At 36.8% G+C, this 24,487-nt stretch overlaps 1 protein-coding gene across 3 annotated transcripts in view; it reads left to right on the forward strand.

The window, feature by feature from the left end:
- Positions 1–9,882, forward strand: part of SLIT2 (slit guidance ligand 2) — a 243,902-nt gene extending 234,020 nt beyond the window's left edge. For 2 of the 3 annotated variants that reach the window (XM_042811974.1, XM_042811975.1), the window contains 4 exons: positions 396–550; positions 3,675–3,963; positions 8,133–8,344; positions 9,434–9,882. In XM_042811974.1, the coding sequence (XP_042667908.1) occupies positions 396–550; positions 3,675–3,963; positions 8,133–8,344; positions 9,434–9,675 (898 nt within the window). In that variant the 3' untranslated portion in view covers positions 9,676–9,882. The remainder of the gene's footprint in view (positions 1–395; positions 551–3,674; positions 3,964–8,132; positions 8,345–9,433) is intronic. The other variant, XM_042811976.1, reaches the window with a different exon arrangement.
- The last annotated feature ends 14,605 nt before the right edge of the window (positions 9,883–24,487 follow it).

A 24,487-nucleotide genomic window follows, 5' to 3' on the forward strand; every position in this document is an offset into this window, starting at 1 on the left:
ATATGTAAACTCACCACTGTGCAACCTGTAGGATAGGATACACAAATACATGGAGACTAATAAGATCTTTGCACAAAGTTTTTGTGTGTTTGGCTTCCTGCCTAGTAAATGCAGTTCAACTGTTTAGAATATCAGCTGTTACACAGTTCACGATTTGATAAGAATGAATAAAAATTGGCTATTAGTAATTTCAAAACGTATTACTAATAGAGTGTTATTGAAGAGTTACTACACTGTGTTAGCTCTTATGTATGCATGCAGATAAATCTAGCTTTCTGGAAACTGCACTTTTGAAGAAGTTTTGTTCTGAAGCTATGTTAACTGTCAAAGAGAAAGAAGATCAAAATCATTCTAACCAGAGCATCAACTGTTTCAAATTAATGTTTATTTTGCAGTGTGGAAACTATTAATGACGGCAATTTCCACATTGTGGAGCTGCTAGCCATGGATCAGATTCTGTCTTTGTCTGTTGATGGAGGAAGCCCCAAGATAATTACCAATTTGTCCAAGCAGTCCACTTTGAATTTTGATTCTCCACTGTATGTCGGAGGTAAGAGGATCTTACTGCTTCTACATATAGTATTGGCTAATTTGACTGGTTATATGTGTTAATAAGCATATGGTAGGAGACTCATTCATGAAGACAGCATCTGAAAAAGAAACATGAGCTGAGCCATTATCTCAATAGCTTCAGCTTGAAAAAACAGTATTGGAAAAGTGGCTAGTACCTTAAAAATAAAAATGTCCTTCTACCTAGAATTTAGTTGAAAAATGGAGCATGTCTTCATAAACTGCATCTATTGTCAGTCAATTTCTCTTGTAAAACCAAGTAACAAAAGCCTCAGTTGCAAATAATGAGGGATGAGGTGAATTTTGTCTCTTTTCTATTCTGTCCTGTAAACATTTATTTATTTTTGGGTCAAATCTTTCTGTATTTGGTTATTGCCTCCTCCCATCAAAAATGAAAACAAGTACAAGATATGATTCAGCATTAGTCATATTCCTCACACTAGCAGAGAAATGACCATCATCACATATATGAATTGCCTTTAAAATTCTGTTATATCACAGATCTTCAAAGGAGGACTGCTTTGTGGAAGCATGTTTGCATGTCTGTTTTTTCATGTGTATCATTTCTGAAGTGTTATTTATGTAATGTACAGTGTCACACTTTTTGAAAGGAGGGAAAGTCCTACAATCACACTGTGATTAATGACTGCTAAGAATACTGAGATGAGAGCAGAAAGATTGCCCTATCTGTTATGGGCATCTAGTACTGAAATGATTCTGTACATTCAAGTACAGACATTCATTTTGTTCAGTGTTAACACTCACTTATGATTTATGACATACAGTTCTCTTGCTTCTTCATCTAGCAGATGTGTCTTCATTAGAAGACATATTAATCTGTGTAATCATCATGAATTATCAGAAGAAACAATTTTTAGAAATGACTTTTTCTTCCAGTGGTCTGGTTCCTAAGAGCAGGAGTCTCTTTCAACATGCAACGTATGCTTTAGAGTTATCCTGTGTTGCTTCTATTTCCTCACATTCAGACTCCAAGCAGAAAATCCTTCCAGCTGTCATAGAAAATGTTAATCCAAAACAGAATGAAAGCTGCTATCAGGAGCACATTATATTATTATTATAGAGCAAAAAATAGTAGACATGTACTCATCTGTTAAACTTTTATGTTCTCTATCTATATTTGTATATTCATTATCTTTAAAATTTTTGAGACGGTTAAAATCCACCCTTTCTTCATTATTTTACTTATCTTTTTAGATTCATTCACTTTTTTTTCATAGTCTATCTAGAATTTTTGAAGAATTTGATCACACATATCCTTCAGTTACGAACTCAAATTCTCACTAGAATTCTTGGCAGTATTCTCATCTTTGCCAAAGTCTTCGTTTGACACCTATACCATCATGTAACTTACACTTGCTCTTGTCACCTTTCTGTTAAAATGGCATTTCTGGTAAGCATCACCTCAGCTGGCATGATGAATGAAATTCAGACTTGACAGCAAACCCTTTTACCTCTCTCTCTCTCTTTTTTTTTTTTTGACGAAGTTATTCTTGAGTGACAATTATTTTGGTCGGTTGGGAATGCGTAATTTGATCTAATTTTTACAGAAAGAATATATGCAACTTTTTAAACATTTTTTCAACTGTATGTCTTTTTTGAGGTCAGACTACACACATTGGATATTTTCAGTCTATCTGTAACGATTCCCAGTATATCATATTGAAAGCCCATGGCTTTTGGTAAGAAGTCCAAAGAGACAAACTTTCTTCTCAAAAAGTCTTTAATGGAGTCGCAGCCTTCAATGATACTGTATATTTTTCTTTCAGAAATTAGAGTACATTTTGCCAATTGTGTGTGGCACCTTGTTTCAGAGAAGTCCCTATTTCTAACACAGGCATAGCATCAGCAGCTTTTCATTTGCAGGCACTCTGCTCTAACAGCATTTTAATGAGATGGTCATTTTAACTGTTACTGTATTGCTGTTATCTAATAGAGCTCTTACCATCTGCCATCTTCAGCAGTAAATTTTGTAATTTACCTGTAGCAGGTTCTGTGACAAAAAACTTCAAGGAAGAGGAAGGAGGAGAACAATGCCAAAGCTACAACCTTTCAGAAAATTCAGCTGAAATATGTCGGCATCATTTCTGTGGCAGATCTTCTCAACTGATAAAAGAACCTCTGTCTAAAACTTGTCAGAGAAATATTTTTAAAGAAAATGAGCAGCATTTGCACACCATTTGGCCTTCTAACACTTTTCAAAATGTGGCTAATAGTTTGAGAAAATGGAAATTAATGATTGTTTGTAGTTTGAGTCCTTTAATGTAATAGCTCCCAGCCTATGTTACTTAGCTGATGAAATCAGAGAACATTATGCTCTTAAGCAGTATAGGTACAATATTATTCATTTATATCATCACTGAAAAGTAGCCTGATGAAATTACAATAACCTCTAAACGAAAGGCAAAACTACTTCATTCAGTTATATGGTTCCACATTATTCTTTACTATTTGTTCTGAGAAGCCACATAAAAGCATTAGATCTATCAGATTACATAGTTAAGGAGAAAGGATGCAGGACATCAGCTCTTTAGTTGTTATGTTTCTAAGTACTGGTGTTAATATTGCTAATTTTGCCTATAAATATACCTGTGCAGCTAATAACTTAATTTTTTTTAGATAAGCAAATTGTTTTTTTAATGCTCAACACACTGTATGCTAACTCCAAATCAATGACCTGCTGTTTCTGAATTGTTCAGGATCTGAACATCTTGCTATGTGATTTTTGTAAGATACAAAATATTTTGTTTTTTAAAGATGCAGATAGTGTACCATCCCAGACTTAATTGCATTGGGTCAAACAGTCATGTATCTGACTTTTCACCAATTGTGAGCTTCCTGCATTAACTCCTACGTCCATCACTTAAGCTGACGCTAAAGACACGTTGTTTTGGAGTTGGTTTGCATGCATGCTTGACAACCAGGACAATTTCCAAATACTAGCTCATTACTCATCCTTGTACACTGAATCAAACATAATTACGTAGGGAGAAGCATACTTTTAAAATGTCTTTAAAAACAGGTAATATGGTATAGAAAACTGTACCAAAAATTACACTGATTATTTGCTGTTATTAATTTCCTAGGCATGCCTGTGAAAAATAACATTGCAGCCCTACGCCAGTCTCCAGGACAGAATGGCACAAGCTTCCATGGCTGCATCCGTAATCTGTATATCAACAGCGAACTCCAGGACTTCAGAAATGTGCCGCTGCAAGTGGGAATTCTGCCAGGTTGCGAGCCTTGTCACAAGAAAGTTTGTGTGCATGGAACGTGCCATGCTACCAGCCAGTCAAGCTTTTCGTGTGAGTGTGAAGGAGGATGGACTGGACCCCTCTGTGATCAGCAAACTAATGACCCATGTCTCGGAAATAAGTATGTGCTTCCTCAAAACAGAGCAGTAGTGTAATATGTATACAATTTTCCTCTTATGTTTTGTTTTGTTTTGTTTTTTTAATACAATTTTACAGTTCAGTAAGAAACAAAATATGCTGGACATGTAAAAGTGAAAACAGCATCCAATTAAGTTAAACTTAATTAAAAAAAAAAAAAATGTAGGTGAGCAAATCAACACATCACACAGAAGTTCTGCCTAAAGCCTTAATGTGGGATATGATTGCAATCTGTGCTCTTAATACACTTCTGACTAGTTCTGTAATGAATTACAGGGATGCAAATGCAGCTATTGGTATGAAGTTTGATACAAGCATCACTTGGAGGAACTTGCCAAGTGGAAAAAGGCTACTTTTTATCAGAAAGTACCATTCTTATTATTAGTGTGTTTATTTAATTCTTTTTGATGCCTTATTATTTAATAATTTTTTTAAACTTATCCAGTCTGATAGCTTTATATTTCTGCAGTAACCCCACATTTTGGCTAATTTCTACCTTTATGGTAAACTTCTGCTTAAGTGCATGTGTGTTAATTCTTCTTTCAGACTTAACTAGAACATTTTCAGTTGGATGTTTTAAGTACGTTTATACAGCTGGTTTTGTGTATATATATATATATGTGTGTATCTATATAATGATACAGATACATAAGTATGCATATATGAAGTATTTATATGTGTGTTCATCTTATAAATAGTGATGTTCAATTTGTTGGTTCATGATCTCCCAGCACAAAAAGATCAGAAACTTCAGAAGTTCACAGTCCTTCAGGATGTGTTGGTCAAGTGCAATAAGATGCCACTCTGTTGACCCTTACCACTGTCCTTGCCACATTTTTTTTTTCTGAAGGTCCTGCCTGGATTTTTTTCAGCGCTCTGATCTATACAATTTTTTTACTTTTGAGGACCAGTGCCCTAGCTCTTCCTGGAGATTCTAATAAGATGATTTTCAACTCCCATATAAAGTGATGTTTAAGTGATGTTTTGACACAGCGTGCATTGAGAGTCTCACCTTTTAATGCTTTATACACTAATGAGGGTGCTTTGTTTACACTGTTTACAGATTGTTTCAGTGCTATCAATGTTTCAACTATTCCAAGAGCCATAGCAGTGAAATTTTGAGAGAGATCATTGCAGCACTAAGTTGTTCATGAGTCTTTTTCTTATGCTGTCCTCTTTCACAGTATCTTAAGAGAAAGAAAGGGAGTCACAGCAGGTTAAAAAATATAAATGCTGAATCTGAGTCTCTTACATCTATTGTATACTTCAGTAGCCAAAATCAATATGGAACCGTCACGTGAATTCTAAGAATTTCTTTAAAGTATCTTCGTAATATTAGATTGTTTGTGGATTTTTGCAACTGAACACATGCCCAGTCCGAACGTTTCTTGTAGTGAATTAGAAAACTTGGCAAGTATCAGATGCATACAATTTGGAATTTCTTTCAAGGATGAAATTAAGTGAGAACAATAGTAGTATTTTGCTAGATCTTGTAAATGCTGTTTTTGATTCAGCTGTATACAGTGCTGTGAGCTTTTAAGAGAGAAAGACAAAAAAAAAAACTATTTCTTTGGAATGATGGAGGTTTTTATTGTTCTTTTGTTCCTGGGGAATTTTTCTATTTCCTGATGCATCTCTTAAATCCTGTCTGATAAATAGATGCCTTTTTTTCCACCTAGTGCAATATAATGTTTCCACTTTATCTGTAAACAGAATTGTAACTGTGATCTGTTTTGGAAATGTAGAGAATCTCTTAGAGGTCTTGCACACCATGAAAAAGCTTAAGGCTTTGATTTATTTTATGTAAACCCAGGTGTTTGAGTTAGGAACATATTGACCAATGATTGCTCTCAAGTCAGTAAAGGAAGAAACATTTCTTGGGAATAAAATAAGCTTCATATGGTTTAAAAACATTATGGACAAGCTTGTTTCTCTTCATGAGTGTGTAGGGAGCTTATGGCAATTATAAATGTAACAAATGTCTGACATAGGTACTAAAATTAGATAAGCTGAAACTGTGCCTGAGAGTTTGCACTTAGCTTGATGTTCCTTTCAGTGCAGTCTGAAGATGAAATTTTGGGCTTCAAAAAACAGGTGGAAGGAAAAGTGAGAGAATTGACATTAGCTAAGATTTAATCATCTTTAAGCCAAGTAAAACTCTACCAAAAATCCTGACACAGATTGGTTTGATATCTGAAACAGCCTGTATAGAATATGACATGATGTCGGTGTCACCTGAGTAGCTTCAAAGATCAGATGTCCACAGTGTGGTGGTTTTGTGAGTGGCAAACACAAGGAAGGCTAAATGAAAACTAGCTGCTTTGTGACACTGTCTAAGCCTCCAACTTTCAGTTGCTTAATCTAACAGTCCTAGAATATCAGACCACAGAAACAATTTTAAATTCTTTAGGAAACATAATTCATTCAGAAGTGCAGACTCTTGCGTAATGGAGAACTTGGAGGTGCGTAAGCTACTAGTTAAGTTTTACGTTACTTAGAGATTAAGTGGATAAGTGAATAGAGGCTGTGTGTTGTGCCTTCCATTTGAATCTCCTCTATGGATTGTCTTGCTATACTCTTTGTCCTTGTAGTCGCACCATGCTAAAACACGTGCATAGAATTAAGCATACAGATAGGTAACTGTAATATGGCTGTCTTTGGTGGGTGGAACTTGGTGATGTTTACAAGCTGAAGCAAGCTTTTAATAGTGCATTCAGGTTTGTTGAACTTAAAATGTATTGTGCACTCTTGGCACTTTTACCAAATTTCTTATGGTATTGAAGGAGTAGAGTACAAAGCAAAAAGTTACTAGAAATACAGACTGTTACATACAAAATTTATAAATGAGATATTTTTAACAGTGCTCTTTTTTTTTACTATGAAATGACTCTTTTTCTTCCAAGCTGAAACAAGGTATTTTGTTTTCGATCAAATACAATTTCTTTCTCATCTGAAGTGTCTCATTTATTTACGTATTTATTTAGGTGGTTGCCACAAACAGCTAAGGAGGCTGAGAGCTCAGAGATCTTACAATGTGGAGAGGAGTAACATTAGGGTGAAAATGACCATGAGTGTCAGGGTTGCATTTGTCCCTACAGAGGAATCTTTGCTGTCTCCCTAGGAAACAATGTATAGATAGAAGACTTGTGTACAAGGGAGCAGTAAAAGGAAATAACGCTATTTTTAGAAAGAAAGGTATTGACTCTGTGTCACCAAATCAGAAAAGCGAAGTGATTTTATTGCAAGTCACTGGTAGTCACTGGTGATGTTTTCATCAGCAGATGAATTCCCCTAATCCTCTGATTACACACAGGAACAGATAATTAAACATCCTCCTTTTGGGAGATACCATCTCCCTCTCACAAAACTAAGACAAGCTACATATTCTATATATCACAACTTAGCAGCTCAACTCAGATCCTTTTTGTCTAATGGCAAGATTTGAGTTTGCCACAAATATTTACAAGAGACCAACTGAGAGAGTAGCTGATTAAAAACACTCAGGTAAGACCTGATAATCTGCAACGTGATCTAGCATGACTTTCTGCATAAGGACTAGCTGAGCACTGCTAGCGCATACATTATGTGGCCATGCTGCTGGCAGTTTTCAGTGCGAACTAATGCATTTGAAGGGGGACGTGTTCAGCTTTGAAACTTCCATTGCTTGTATCAGAAGAGGTTTAGCTGGGAAGTGTCTGGTCTTTGTGCTGGGAGCCCATACTTCATAAGTGACAGTATGATTATTTTTTAATGAACAAGAACCAAAATTTCAGGTGAGTATCCTTTCTCACTTATCTAATTCTAATGGATTACACTTGGACTGAATCTTGCTGTGCTCTTGAAAGCATGCTAAAAATTTAGATAGACAGAAAGTGTTGACTTGAGTGACTGTGGCCTACAAATTATTCCATAACACATCTACAGCGGTTGCTTTCTGATGAGACAGAGTTCTGTAGTGCAGCTTGTTTTGTGTAAAACTGCATACCAATTATAAACCCTTACAAAGCACTTCATTGCATCTCACTAAAAAGTCTATTAGAAACAAAAGCAATTTCTTCTGAGTACAGTCCAAAGTACTTGTAGTTAATGTTGCTTAGCCTGAACTTTGATGAATAATTTATTTTTATTCTCTTGGGCTTGTTTCCCCTGTAGATGTGTGCATGGTACCTGCTTGCCGATCAATGCGTTTTCATACAGTTGTAAATGCCTGCAGGGACATGGGGGAGTCCTCTGTGATGAAGAGGAAATGCTGTTTAACCCCTGCCAATCCATCAGGTGTAAACATGGCAAATGCAGGCTTTCAGGACTTGGGAAACCATATTGCGAATGCAGCAGCGGATACACGGGGGACAGCTGTGATAAAGGTAAAAAATAAAGTTCAAATATCATGTTATTGTTTTGGTCTCAGAAAATAAGTTTGTTTTATTAAAGCATGAACAGCCAACAACATTACCAACTTTTTTTTCTCCACAATACACACATTTGTTGCATTTTTTTTATTTTTTTTTTTTACCATAAGAATTTATCTCAGTGAGAGAAGAATCAAACTTTTCCCATGAGTTTATTTACATTTTGGATATTTTTTCACCAAATGTCTTGCTGTGAAAACTTTTTTTTTTTTTTTTTTGCCTTTATTCAAAAACACATTTTTACTATATTTAACTACCTTTTACCTGCTATCTTTCTGTATTTATTGTTTCTCTGCCTTCTGCAACTGAGAAGCCAAATCCAATGATTCTGCTCCTAGTTTTATCACAAACTCTACTTTTGACCTCTCAGCTTCAACTGATTTATCACAGCGAATTATGCAGGTGAGATGGATGAAAACAGGATGACTTTTTCCCCTACCTTTTTCCTTTGTCTATCGAAGTTCTCCCTCTCCCTCTGTTTCCCTTACCCCAGATGGCATTTATTTTGTATTGTAAGTAGATGTGAATAGAAGAATATGGTTGTAGAACTTCTAACAGATGTCGCATTTTTTGCTAGTTTTATACCTCGGTAATTTATGAAGTTAGTGGAATGTAACTTGTATTAAATAACAGATTGAATAATATTAAACTCCAGGTCTAATAAATTAAATTGCATGCTCTCTGAAACATTTTCCTATGATAAACAAAACCAGCTGCTAGCAATGTAAGAACAGAAGATGTGTACTTTTATGAAAAAGGAAAAGATTTAAGCTTCCAATTTTCTTGTCATTGTAATAGCTTTGTATTTATGGTTTACATATACATAATATAAACTTATCTGAAAATAAGAGGTGTAGGAAATAAAACTCAGCATTAATCAAATTATGTTTGATAGAACAACTAGTTTCCGTTATGTGTCTGAGCCAAAGTAAAATGCCACTTTCAACTGCAATTAGAAATAGAGCATCTTCTTCAGCAATGTCAAGCATTCTTTGACCTGTATCTCAGAAGCACCTCTCTTATTTTAAATGTTTTTTTCTGCAGAAATCTCTTGTCGAGGGGAACGAATCCGAGATTACTACCAAAAGCAGCAAGGGTATGCTGCGTGCCAGACGACCAAGAAGGTATCGAGACTAGAATGTAAAGGGGGATGTTCAACCGGGCAGTGCTGTGGACCACTAAGGAGCAAGAGACGGAAATACTCTTTTGAATGCACTGATGGGTCGTCATTTGTGGACGAGATTGAAAAAGTGGTGAAGTGTGGCTGTACAAATTGTCCCTCCTAAGTGTTCCTGTCACACTTGTCTTTTGAAAATGTTGTATACTTATTGACCGTGTCGGACTAATTAATGCTTCATAGTGGAAATATTTGAAATATATTGTAAAATACAGAACAGACTTATTTTTATTATGAGAATAAAGACTTTTTCTTCATTTGAAAAAAGATTCAAGTGCTTGAACTGAGACTTCTCATAACCAAGAGGAGCTTTGAAGAAAAAAAAAAAAAAAAAAGACCTGGTAACATTGCAACAGTGATGGGAAACTTAACTACTTTTAACACGGATTCTTCTTTATAACATGCTGAAGATACACTGACACTATACATACGTGACTTTCAACTTAACAGCTCAGAGATGAAATGTTGACCAGAAAATGAGTCTTGTTTTTTCATTTTTGTATCAGTATATTTTATTGTCTTGACAGACCATACCAATCACTTACCTATGGATGAGAATGCACACAGAGATAATAATTGTATGAAGTACATTTTATCTTTCGGAATTATTAAGCATCTTGAGAAGATGAGGTCCCATTTAGTGGATGGGAAATGGGAGATATGAGAATATACTATAATCCTGAAATCTCCTGATGATGTAAACTTTTATGTCAGCATGTTAACAAAAGAAGCATACAAAAAGTGTTTATCTGCCCTTTTCCAGTATTAATTTTTTGTAATATAAATGTTTGGGGGATGATAAGAATAGATTATTGATGGATAAATTAGTAATAATATGGATTTCTGTTTCTATGAGTTCTAAAAACAACTCTATACAGTATTCGGTTTCATTGAGAAATATTTATTGTATCGAAGTACATTGTACTTAACCCTCCTAGGTCATCCCTTTTACTGTTTTTCAATGCTTTAATATATATTAATTTATATTTGTCCCAGTATTTTTGTATTTTTTTTTTAAAGAAAAGGACTTAAAAATCAGGATTTTTTGCAATAGAACTAACGTAGCATGTCGTCTTGGGATAAATGTTTTTGGTCTGTTCCTCCCGTTCCCTTTCCCCTTTTCTTTTCCTTAGAATCTGACCACTTGGTGTCACTGAATCTGAAAGTGATGACAATCTGCAGTTTTCACGTACAGCAGATATTCAGGACACCTTCCACAACCCTGTAATGTGTGACAGAAAATGTCTTTTACACTAGGTGGCAATTGTAGAGAAATTAATTTTCCCTATATACAGTACTTACAGAAAATGAGATGGCATGTAGAAAATGACATTAGAAGGTAGATCTTTATAAATTAATATTCCCATGGAACCCTTTACCTTTTTTTTTCTTTTCTTTTTTTTTTTTTAAAATAAAGAAAAAAAGAAAAAAAGGCTGTGCTATCAAGAACTGTGATTTTCCCCAAATAATAAAGCTACTTTACTGCCCTAATGTTCCCCACGTTAACATGTTGCTGCTAAATTATAATGTAGAATTGGTAATCATTAATAGTGGGTTGTGTTCTTCTTTCAGTAAAACCCAGGGTACCCTGTAAAAATGCAGATGTTTTTCAATTTTATTTTATTATTTTTTTTACAAAAAAAAAAAAGTTAGGTGTACATGTGTAATGCAGTGTGCTTTGTCTTATTTGGACTGATATCAGTAATGCTACTGATGTTTGTAAATTAAACAGATATCTACTTCACTAACTGCTTTTATTTGTATTCTTCTAAAAAGTTCAAATTGTCTAACAGCCTTTAATTAAACACTTGTAGTTGCAAACAGTATTTGGTATAAAGACAAAAAAAAAGAATTAAACCCAACTAGTTCTAGTGTATTCATTGCTGCAAGTCTGAAGGAGTCACATTGTAATTATTGCACCTACAGGCAGGGACATCTGAGAATGTCAGTTCCTTATACACACAGCAGAACTCATAGCAAAATTAACTAAAGACTTATTTATAAGTGAAATGCACTGGGTGTAAAGGCACATCAAGTCTATGCTGGCATTTTAATGATTATAAAATTGGCAACTTGGCAGTGTTAAGTAACTTGATTCTTCAGAAAGCTTTATTTTCACTAATTTTGAGCTAAGCATTTTAAATTTCAGCAATTAGATGGATTGGATATTATACTTTAAAAGGTTTCATTTCTGTAATGTAATTTTTGCATACACTGCTGTATATTTATTTTTCTTAGTCTACCTTAGAAACTGTCTAAATATCAAATGAAACTGCCTTTGACGTGAAGCCTTCTTTTTTGTTCCTGTGACTTCTAGTTAATCTTCCTTAAGTACTCAAAGCTTGCAGGAAAAAGTCTTTTTGCAAAGTACTACTTAGATAGTATTCTTGGAGAAGCAGTATAACTTCTCTGTGTACAACCAAAATGCTTGTACCAAGTGCTTGACTGCTTTCTGTCTTACTGACAGAGGAAGAGGAGCAATGTTATTCAAGCTGTGCTAGCAGATACAATGATCCAAAGTGCATCAAGGCCAGGATTTTGTGTGTGTGTGTTCTAAGCAGAAGCAAAAACTAACAAACAAAAAAAACTTTAATTTCAAATCAAACAAAAAAAAAATTGCACCTACAAGTACCCTTCTGGAAGATACAAGGCACTGCATCCAACTGTGACTTAGAAACTGGAACATCCCCATATTTTCACCAATGAAACTCCTTAAGCATCTACAAAGTGTGCCACTGTTTATGATGTCGCACAGCTCTGTCATTTCTCAGTGGAATGGGTCATCCTGACACATTTATCATCCCTCAGTTGGATTTCCTGTAACGTGGCTGTAATAGTAGACTGTCATGTACAGATATGCCTTGAAGGTGAGCTGGGGATCTGAGGGAATTGTAGCTTTAGGCAAAGTTAACACAGCAGAAGATTTAGTTCAGTGCAGAATACTCCAGGCATATAACTAAAGGAGGTAATAATGATGCAGCTTTTAACACCATGTTCAGGGGTTGAGTTTCCCTCCTAAAGTCTGTGGCCTGCTATAGGAATCAGTCACGTATATTATGCTTTTAATGTATTGAAGAAAATGCACAAACTGCATTGGGTTGGAAAGACAAGGTTCAGTACAGTTCCCTACTTTATAAGTTTTGTTTTTCTTGATTTCTTATGAAAAAAAAAAAAAGAATTTGTGTTAACTGAGATTCCATCGTTTTTCTGCCAGTATTCTTAAAAGTAATTAAAAGCAAAAGCACAAGAATGCCCCTTAATTTGTAATGGCTCATGTGCAGCTCCTAATGTCATCTCAGATGATAAAAATGTGAAAGAACATGGAAAAAAAACTATTCTTCTAAAATGAAAGAGTAAAAAAAGGCATTGTTTTTTTGTTAATGATGGTGAAAGTCAAATCCAAACATGAACAATTTCTTATTGCCACATGGGAGTACTATAAAGCTTAGTATTGCAAGAATCATTATAGAGTGATGGTACTGTGTGTAGCTGCTATGATCAACATGGTATTCATATGATGCTATGAAAACATTTGTCTGGGAAGACCAGAGTGTGGAACTTTTGTGGATTGCAATAAAGCTGCTAGTCATGATGATCCATCATGTTAGCGTTAAATGAAAATGAAAGATGATTAAGAGATGAGGAAGGGGTGCGTGCTTCTTGGAAAGGAGTCTGCTGTTGCGAAGAAAAAGCCTAGAGGTTTTGGAAAAGCAACACAATGTTAGAGGCTGCTTGCTCTGAAGCTTTGGATTTGGGGGTTTTTATCTGTTACTGCTTGAAATATACATACTTAAAAGAAACCTCTTTACAGTTCCCAAAAGCACGCTCTTGTTCTATCTTTAGTTAAATGTATTTGAGGAAAAGTTAATCTTTTTGAAGCAATTCAAAATCATCTTTTGGTTCCTTCTCCTTAGAAGGCCTCACTATTCTCTTGGTAGCTCATTAGGCATGCAAGTGTCTGTGCTCCAGCTGTATCCCACCTTACAGTGGAGAGCCTGGCACATAAAGTTCTCATAAAGTGAAATTCCCCAGCTGAGCCATTTAGGATCCTTGGCTTTTAGATGAAATATTTATACATTGGGCTGGTATCTCCAGTCTATTTAAGATTCCTGGAATGGAAATCAGAGAATCACCAGTAGCTGTGACTGCGTAGGGGCTGTCAATAAAGTAAAACTGAAGTGTTTGCCGGCATGCCTTGAGAGCCTGGCTCATCCTGGAGAGCCTACTGTTTTACTGGGCTCTTTATGTATTGTGTTCCTGGGAGAGAGGAAAGTAGTCATGTTCATCCTTTCAGAAATGTCTGAGAGCAGAGATTTTGTGTCCTTTTGCAAATAAATGGTCTAGGCTGGAAATTATAGGCCTCTTTGGCCCTTAGCCAGGTTAAACTGTGTATGCATACCTTAACATCAACCATCATCTCGGACAGCAACAGCTCCTGATGTTAAAAAAGAAAAAAAGAAAAAAAGAAAAAGAAAAGAAAAAAAAAGAAAAAAAAAACGGAATAAATCTTGTTCTCAGTTTAATAAAACACAGATGGGAAAAGCAAACCAAACAGAAGAGTTAACAACTCTATTCACTGGTCTCCTGGGCTCCATGAGATTAAATCAGAGTTGGAGGGTATGTTCCTGCTGCTGCTGTTCTGGCCAGTGTCCGTAGGGGTGATGGCCAGCAAAGGAGAAGTGCTCTGTCAGTGCTGTATGTCATTTGTCAAGCTGAGAAAAAACAGTCATCTCACAGAACAGCAAGACTTCTGGCTATCCACAGTCCCAGCAAATATGCTCCAGCTCTGCAGCATGACACCCATGCTGCAGGAATTTTGCTCAGCCATGGGAACAGACTTTCAAACTGCCTCCCAGATCCACAGCTCAAACTTAAAATGTTGATCTTACTAATGCTTTCTGTTCTTTACAAGCCCATCCTTTTATTTAACGCCAATTCAGAGGTAAACAACTTTAGCTCCAACCATCGAAAGTCAGTACCTCCAAAAACTGTGCATTACTGTACTACATACAGATTGAGACTTTTTTTTCCTTCCTTTTTCAGTTATTCATTAACATTTGTTGACGGATCAGAAGATCTTCTTTAAAGGAGGGAGACAGGTTACACATTCAGTTACAAAGATCAGGCTTTTTCCATGTCTTTTATAATCTGGAAGATATTACATTAGCTGCTGTAGAACAGTCTGACATAGATTGATTTAAACTTACACGTTCTATGAAATTTTAGACCCAGAGCAGGGAAATTGTTATCTGTTTTTGTCTGTTAGAACTCCTTTTTTCTTTTTTTTTTTTTATTTAATTCCTTTTAAGATACTTTCCATATCACAAGAGACAAGTAAAGATAGAATTAATGTGCCTGGGTTGCCTATTCTGTCATTAAAGTTCCTTAAAAATGTCCAATAGCCATTTTCCTGCACATTTTTACCCATTCTCAATGTTTTTCACATTCTGAGCTCCAATCTGTTGTTTCTGTATGATGGCCCATTTGTCCACTTTGGTTAATTTCCAGGACAGACTTAATCCTTCTAAAGAAAGGGAAAGGATACCTCTTTTTTCCTGCAGCTGTGCCGAAAATCTCTCACAGCACATCTTTAGAAGTATGTTTTCTTTCAAAGTCTTCTGAGAATAGGTTAACTTGAGCTGTTTTTACTGCAAAGTTGTTTTTTTGCTTCTGATTAGCTTTATTTATTTAATCACATGTCTGTGTTTCTGCTATGGTAACAGCAATAGGAGCAGTACCAGCTGACCTGCGCTGTAGAAGTCGACTGCTGGTTTGAAATAGCAAGTTTGAAGTGTTTGAAGTTTGCCCATTCTTCTCTCTTTCTATCTCTCTCTCTCTTTCTTTTTTTTTTTAATTGAGTTTTCTTTATCTGTTCAACCACTTTTGAGAAGAATTATTTTGATTTTCTAGGAGAAAGGTAAGGACATGAGTCTGTGTCAACAGTAAATAAAACTGACCAAAAATCACACTGATATACCAAAAAAAAAATTGTTTCTAAATTCACAGAAAGTCAGAAGTAATTATTCATTAGTTGTTGCCTTCTTTCTTTGCTGCACAAATGGTTATGTGATTAACAAACATTGCTATTCAGCAGCCTCCAGGTACACCCCTCAAAACAAACTAATGCAGTAAGGAAGTACTTTGTGGAATAATTGTTTCCAGCTTTTTTTTTTTTCTTTTTTTTTTTTTTTCTAAAGATAAAGGTAGAAATGTGAAAACAGTACCACTATCATTAGAGAGAATAGGAGAGGAAGCTCAGCTGAATCACTTTAGCTGGAATTGCACTGATAATTCCCTTAGGACGACTGTGGATGTCCAGTGTTAGAGAAAGAAATTGCCCTGATGTAGTGCAACTTTTGTGGAGAAGATTGGGATATGTTTTTGTGCCTGAATACCCCACAGTGCCTGCCCTTTCCATGGCCCACATGGGACATTTCCTCACACCCTCTGTGGCAATCCTACATCTACATTCACCAAGAAAACTGTTGGAGGCAAAATGCCCATGTTGGCGATGGAAAGAATGTTCTGGTTAATTCTTGAGCATTTAAAACTCAAGTGTTGAAAGGAAGGGAAGGGAAGGGAAGGGAAGGGAAGGGAAGGCTAAGTTTCCCAGTTATTTTGAAGAAAAGAAGAATAAACAAAGAAATAATAAGGTCTGAGGGACTAAGAAAGACAAGTCATAAGAATGATAAAAAGGAATCGGCCCTGGTTCAGTATCAAATTTCTAGGGACTGAACATACAGGGAATTAACTGCTGCGATTGTTCTTGGGAAACAAATACAGCCATATACTATCAAAATTTTGTAGAAATGATAATTACAGCACCAAAAAGTAGCAGCCATTCAGAAGGCTTTATGTATGGGAATAAACTTTTTCCAGCAGAAGTAGCCACAGTCCATTTGCACTTCACATGGTACTGAATAGGGTTGTAAATTGCAAGAAAACAGGGGTATTAAACTATTGAGAAGAAAACACTGGTTTCAAGAAATCCAGGGCCAGATTCACTGTAGGCTCAAGCTGCTTCATGCTGTTTCAGTGATGGAAAGCATCTGTAAACCCAACTTGGCTGGCCTGAAGCCACCAAAACTTCTATCATCTGCTACAAAAATGAGTTAATATTTTCAGTGCACAAAACCTGGTTTGGGAACAGTGGTCCAAGTCCTCCAGCAGTTGGCGAAAGAAGCCATAGCACGTGTTACTTTGGAAAAAGCTTTGTGCTATTTAGTGTGTGCGGATGCTCTCCCTCGGCTCTGCCCTTGTCCCCATGTCAGTGCTGTCTGGGATTTGTGGGAAAGGAGCTTGCTTCTCATCGCTGCTCTTCAGACTCCAGAGCAGTGAAGAGAATTGGCAATTCCTCTTCAGTGACAGCAGTCAGAAAGACAGAAGGTCTTTAACCAAAAATAAAAAATAAATGAGCCCCATTGTAGTAAAACTGCTTCTAGTGAAGTCATTTCTTTAGTACTCCCTTTTGAAGACTTGCTTAATTGTGGCTCCATAATAAAGTATTATGGAAAACAGACTCTTCTTGTAAAATCTTTTTCTTAGTGTATGTGTATACATGCACATATACAGCAGTAGAAAGCACATACTTTTTTGTTTGTTTCTTTCTTTCTTCTTCAGGCTGTGAACTTATTTACACTTTTCAGTTTTCCTGAACAGTTTCGAATAACAGCGGATATGATTAAGAATTCAAGGTAGATGCTGGTGAGGATGTTTGACTTAATCTATCTTGACTTCACAATCTATGCATTTTAAATGCAGCATTTCTGCATGGAACATGCATACAGAGTATCTATTTTAGTCACATGCACACACTGAAATAGCTGTGTGCACATGCAGATCATTTCTTTTCTTGTTTTTAGCCAAATTAGGGGATCAAAGCCACGTAAACCCTTTTGTAATGAAACTCGAAGCCACATATAATGAAACCAGATAGTTTTTCCTTTCTGATCTAAAGGCTTTCCTGTTTTCAGGCATTACTATAAACCTACATGTTGGTCCAGTCTGTAACTTGGTCCAGCTTGGATTAGATTTGCAAACATCTTGATGAATCTTGGATGATTTATAGCTTGAGGTAGAAAGAAAACAAACACTAAAATCTAAAGTTCGGCCTCTTTTAGGCTCAAAATTAAGCGTAATTTCCTTCTGACTCCTTTTGGATTTCTGTATCTTTTCAAATCCCAAAACAAAAGCACCCACTGGATCTTAAAACCAGCAGTAAAGAGGTACAGCAGAGGTATGTGTAAGAACAAGTTCTACGAGTATCTTTTCTTTCTCTGGAAAATTTCTCTGGCTTACATGAGGAATTTGTACAGAGGAGATTAGGGAAAATATTTCTTCCTTAGTATCAAGATTTGAAAGCGCTCTTCTTTGTTCAAAAGATGCTTATCTATCAAAGAACACTTTATATACACCATCCACTAAGTTTTTCATTCTCTTTTAATTCAGCTTACAAGGAAGATAACAAACATCAGCAGGGACCTGTTTAGTTAAAGGAAGCACAACATTCAAAAAAATCAATACAGATTTGCAAATAGAGAGTGGCTTAAACTTAGCATGAAAATAATGTGATTTGTAACAGCTACAAGGGTTCCCATTTCCTATCTACTTTGAAGTGTAGAGAGTCTAGATATAAGGTATGCCTTCAGAGAATAAGTGGATATCTATGAAGAATATTCTACACCACCATTTCACAAAGCAGATTCATTCAAAAATGCTACTTTACTACTTAAAAACAAAAACAAACACACAAGAAAAACCTAACACAATAGGGCATTGTTTTTTCTTGAGAAATCATGCTGCTTCTTTATATTTCCAGGTGCTGCCAATGCATGCACCTGGTGACACTCTTACCTGTGGGCCAGGCCAGCTCAGCTTTCAGCATCAGGAAGCAGAAAGAGAATATGCCAATGCCATAGGAAACAGCTGTGCAAAATACACCTGGAGCAAAACCCAAGTAAGCAGACATTTTGCTGCTTGGGACAAGTATGGGTGACATTCTGTCCACCTCAGGAGGAAGCTCAAAAAGAAGTAAGTGAAGAAAGTTTGTGTAATCTAGAATTTGTCCAAAAGGAATGAGGAGTACATTTTGAGATGCCTTAATTTTCAGGTAACTAGTAAGTAGTAATATCAACATCCACACATCTAAAAGAACATAATACTGAGGGAATCTCTGATTCCTTTGATAAAAAATTTTGTGTCTATCAACCACTAAAATTGCAGAAGTGTGGGCCTACAAGCCTGAAAGCACAACTCTCTGTTATGAAACTTGAATTCCTGGGCTAAAAGAATTTTGATTTGCATCACATTACAGTACATTCAGTATTTAATTTCTCTATTTTATTTAGAGGTATCCTAAAAAAAGAGATCAGTGCTTCTGTTCCCATAGGTCATGTTTTCTTTTATTATCAATATTGGGTACTCTCAATATATATAGGGACAGTTGAGGCTCAACAAATAGCCATGAAATAATTCACATCCCATGTAAGGTCAATTATACTGAAATCCATTTAGCCACCTTTTAAAGTACATATGAATCCTTTATTCAATCTAGATCAAAATGCTGTTTTCCTCTATCTGAAGGATGAAAATTTATCTAATAGATACAGAAAAAAATCCACATAATTATCCCGGTTGGATGTGAAGTTTTCCTTCCATCTTTGATCTATAATGTAGTAACATGTCAGCTAGACCAAAGTAGTTTTATGTGCAGGAAATAAGACAAGCTGAGTAGCTTCATGGTTAATTGATTAAAAGGTTCTAAAGAAGGTGCAAGATCAAAGAGCAACTTAATGGTTTTATGTTACTCTGGAGAACTGTTGGTCCACTTGTCTGACAAAGACTGACCTTGGGCAATGAAGTAACAGGCAATTAAAAAAAAATGCAAAACTAAAACACAGATCATATATATCTAGTTCAGTATCCTTATTTCCTTTAACAGGTTATAGGTGGCACACCCCAGTGCACTGAGACAAATAGCATTTTGTTATCCTTTCATGCTATACAGACTAAATATTGAGAACAGAAAATTGACTGTTGCCTATATCTGCCCTGAAGAAGAAAAAAAAAGGCACAGCCACTTAGAATCACAGCATTCAATGCTAGTGGTTAAAACCGTATGAAAGCAAACAAATAGAAAAACTATAGCTGAAGGACAGTTCTTTACTAAGTAGAGTCCTTGGTTTGCAGAATCACTGAGTTCCCTCAACAGTCCTCAATGACACTGGGAACGGATGTTCATGGTTTACAAGATTTGCTCATCCTTCGAAGTGCATTAGAAAACAGGAATTGCTCTCAAGTTTGCAATAAGGGGCAGGGGGAGAAGGAAAAAATGTGTTAATGCATTGACTCTTAAAGAAGAATTTCATAATGCTATTCTCTAAATGACAGTTTAAAAAAGCAATGCTTTCTGGTTAGGCTGTCATCACTAGGATATTCAAGACTCTCATGAGCACAGTTTAGTTTATGTCTTCTGAATACGAGCATTATACAGAGGCAAAAGAGAAATACTGAGAATATTAGGAAAAGGAAGAAAAAAATTTCACACAATAACGCTTCTGGAGCTGCATCAGGACTTGAATCCAAAAAGTAAAAGAGTTCTGGTCTACTGTGGATTTTGTACCCACAATGGATGGTATTTTGCTTTATTTGAACAATTTGATCAATTAAAGCACCAGGACTAAGATTGAAGCTAGACAGAGTATGACACTCATTTCTACCAATAACTCAGTATCCTGTGCTTGAGCTTCTGGAAAACATTTCAGGTGCTTGCAGCACTCCTACCCTTTCCTAGAAATGGCTTCACAAGTCTAATGCAGAGTTAAATCAGAGGGAAAAAACAGACATTTTTTCCTGCTTTGCACTAGTCCCATTCTTACCAAAACTAAGGTACTGCTATGTTTTTCCACATGTTTTCTAATGCTAAAAAAGATGCTTTCACCCCACACTGACCAAATCTCAGCCAATTACTGTGAAGTCTGCCCCTTTCCTCTCTCAGCTATGCTGTGGTCTCTGCCTTTGCAGAGAGTCCTTCCTCTCCAGTTACGTCCATTCTGGTGTCTAGATCTTGGCCATGTGACAGAAGGTATCGCAAGACACCCATCACTAAGATCAAAAATATGAAAGCATCACTGACTCTCAGTGTTATTTCACTTCAGGGAAAGCCATTCTACTAGTGTCACAGAAAATGTCACAAGATACAGCAGCTTGCAAAGACTCCGCTCATCTCTTGATTATAAATCAATTAGCTCAGCTGACCACTGCGTTGTTGACATTGTAGCATGCTTTACCGTTAATGTTCTCTTTTTACATGAACATGACTTTCAGGTCAAGGATGTAGAAGTTCCCTGTTGTTCTATTTACTTAAAACAAACAAACAAACCCTTATTACTGCTCCCCTGGCCTGCTCCACAAAGACAAAAACTCTTCTTGAGCTGACCAGCTGACAGCTCTGCTAAGTACCTGATAAGCTGCCTTTCCTGGGTCACTGCAAGTGGGAACTTCTGAGCTGTGTAATGGGATTAGCGTTCCCACACCATTCCTGTAGAGCCTATTGTTGAAAGAGGAATGGTTTTATTCATGGCAACAAGTCAAACACAAACTCTTGGCAATCAAATTAAGAAAAAAAGAAACAAGCAAATGGAGTTTTGGCAGAATTGGGGATTTGCCCATTTGGAAATTTCTTTGTAAGTTGATGGAGAAGTTGACTGATTTGGAAGGGACCACAACATTTACAAAAAATACAAAGAATAAGCCTTTACAGACTCTTCTTTTGTTTTCATATGAGATCCTTCATGACTACAAAGCCTGTTCCTTCACAAAGATCCTAAAACTACAATCCTAATCCTGTAGTATATCTTTGAGATGGGAGGAAGAATAGTACTCGGCATTCTGGGGAAGAGCATCATTGAATTAACTATTTTATATTTTTTTAAGTTCCAACACCAGGGAATTGTTGTGATTTAAGGATAAAATAATTTTCAGTGCACAAATTCCCTTTATCAGAATATAAATAGTGCCTTGAGGGCACATAAAAGCACTGAACTGGGCCTGGCAGAATCAGCTTTATTGTATTCCACCGTGCAGAAACAATTACTTCAGTTCAAATTGTCATATGCCATTTTTCAGGCTGATCAAGTTCAGTCTTATGATTGTAAACTATTTTGTAGTTGAGAGGTAGATCCAAAGATTTGTGGTCAATATTGTCTTGAGCTTTTTCTTCTATAGCCTAAAGTTCTTCTCTTTTTGTTTTCCTCTAGTCATGGAAGCTTTTGTTCTCATGCAAAATTTTACAGTCAGACTTCCAGTCTGAGCACTTTTCACAATTCTTTTTTCAATTCCATTCTCCAAATTAGTATTTTCCAAATGGTTCTGCTTCAGTGCTTAACAGTGCTTTGAAGAGACCCACTGGAATTGATACTTCCTATTTTGTTTTTCTACATTTTCAGTGGATCCAATATGTTTGTAGTGTGCTGTTATCAACAGATTGCCACTGAGGATTTGATTATCACCTTTACTATATGGTGTTTCTACTTTTCATAAGAATTCCGTAGCCACCTACACAATTACAATGCACATGCACAGACATTTGAACTTTGGTCTTTTTCAGCTTGGTGAACCCTTCAGACTGCAGTTACTGATATGGTATCTTCACATACCATGTTTTTGCTTCTGCATCTACCAACCACCTTGGGAAATAGGCATGGCATTATCCACAGACTCACAAACTAAGCCCAACTGAGAAATGGGCTGAATTGTGCTGAGTCAGAGCTATATAGTACAGAGATACCTCTTCAGGGACAAGCACAAATCTCTCTGAAAGGAGTCAGATTATGGTGTGTAGTCCTATCAGCTCAGCTGGAACTAATTTGGGAAACCCTCATCACTAAATAATGTGATTTTAAGTCTGGAATATCTCAGGGTTTTACAAAAACAAGAATTTTCTCTTACTAAAAAAACTACTGAGCTTTCAGATTGCAGAGAGGATTTCTACTGCCTGCAGCCACCACAGCAGGAACCAGAGCACTGTGGAGTTAATAAGCCTAGTCAGAACTTGAGGAGAACTAATGAACTCTCATGGCCTTCTTAATACCTGTGAGGAGCCATGCACTTTTCTTGACAGCCTTTTCCGCATCATTTGAGGTCCTGCAGTGCAACGTTGAGCAGCAGGCAGACTATAGGGCTCATTAATACCAAGCCCTGCTCCACACAGGCTCGGCCCCGTGCTTCTAGATCACAATGGGCATTGGAAGCAGCACTGCAAGGGTACCTTCTCCATACTTCATTTTGCAGGCTCTCATGGCACAGCTGATTCTCCAGACTCTGTTCCCAGGATTTACTCTACTCAGTGGCCCAGAAATTCTTCAGAAACTTTTATTTGCACCAGTAAAACTGACAGAAGTAATAACTTACATACACAGCAAAACTGGAATTTCAGGACATGTTTAGGATTTAGGTAAAGAGATCAGTCTCAACAATAAAATATTTTGAGCTTGTCAAAGCAGTAGACTCACCTTTTTTTTTTTCTTGGGAAGATCCTGAAACCAAGAGTACTAAAAAGCCCAGAATATTCATGGCTGAGATGTGAAATGCTGTAAATAAAAGACCAGTTAAACAATAGAAAACAAAGAATATGTTTAAATGATCATTCCTTTTTCCTTCCTCAACTTAAGAAATAAAATACACTATTAAACAAGTTCCCAACTACTACTGTAATGTTATTGCCATGACTTCTAAGCCATATCATAAAATCATTTGAATGAAAATTCGCACTTCAGTGGAAAAAGGTGTTGTAAATAGAATCATGGAATCATGCAATCAATAAAGTTGGAGAAGACCATCCAGTCCAACAATTCACCTACCACCAATATTTCCCCACTAAACTATGTCCCTCTGTACAATGTATAAATGTTTCTTGAACACCTCTAAGGATGGTGCCTCAAGCATCTCCCTGGGCAAACCATTCCAGTGCCTGACCACTTTTTTAGAGAAGAAATTTTTCCTAATATCTAACCTGAATCTCCTCTGATGCAACTTGAAGCCATTCCCTCTCATCCTATCTCTACTTACATAGAAGAAAAGGCTGATCCCTACCTCACCAGAACCTCCTTTTGGGAAGTTGTAGAGAGCTATAAGTCTCCCCTAAGCCTCCTCTTCTCCAGGCTAAATAATGCCAGTTCCCCCAGCTGCTCCCCATAAGACCACACTCCAGACCCCTCACCAACCCCAGAAGCCCCAGAAGCTACAATGTCTGTCTTGTAGTGAGGGGCTCAAAACTGAGCAGAGTACTCAAGGTGAGGCCTTCATGAGTGCTGAGTACAGGATAATCACTTCCCTGCTCCTGCTGGCAGCACCATTTTGAATACAAGCCAGGATGCCATTGACCCACTTGACTACTTGAGCACTCTACTGCTCATGTTTAGTTGAGCACTGATGAACACCTCTAGGTTGTTCATTCTTCTACTTAGTTTTCCAGCCACTCTGCCCCAAGCCTGTAGCATTGCCTGGGGTTGTTGTGGCCAATGTGCAGAACCCAGCACTTGGTCTTGTTGGCCCATTGGGCTCAGCTCAGTGATCCAGCCTGTCCAGATCCCTCTGGATTTAACTACATTTACCACCACTCTCTGGGGCTGGCCATGCAGACAGTTCTTTACCCAGCAAAGTGTGTATCTGTCCAAGCCTTTCCCTCATCTGGCAGGTGGGTCACTTGATCATTTGATCATAGGAGGAGATCAGGTTGGTCAAGCAGAACCTGCCTTTAATGAGCCCATATTGGATAAGCCTTATCCCCCAGTTGTCCCTCACATGCCATGTGATCTCACTCAAGACAATCTGCTCCATAATCTTTCCAGGCACTGAGGTCAGGCAGACAGGCCTGCAGTTCCCTGGATCCTCCTCACAGCCCTTCATGTAATGGGAGTCAC

Source organism: Centrocercus urophasianus, unplaced genomic scaffold (genome assembly GCF_019232065.1).
Source record: "Centrocercus urophasianus isolate 14NV4802_14NV808 unplaced genomic scaffold, USGS_Curo_1.0 seq_13, whole genome shotgun sequence".
NCBI classification, from domain to species: Eukaryota; Metazoa; Chordata; class Aves; order Galliformes; family Phasianidae; genus Centrocercus; species Centrocercus urophasianus.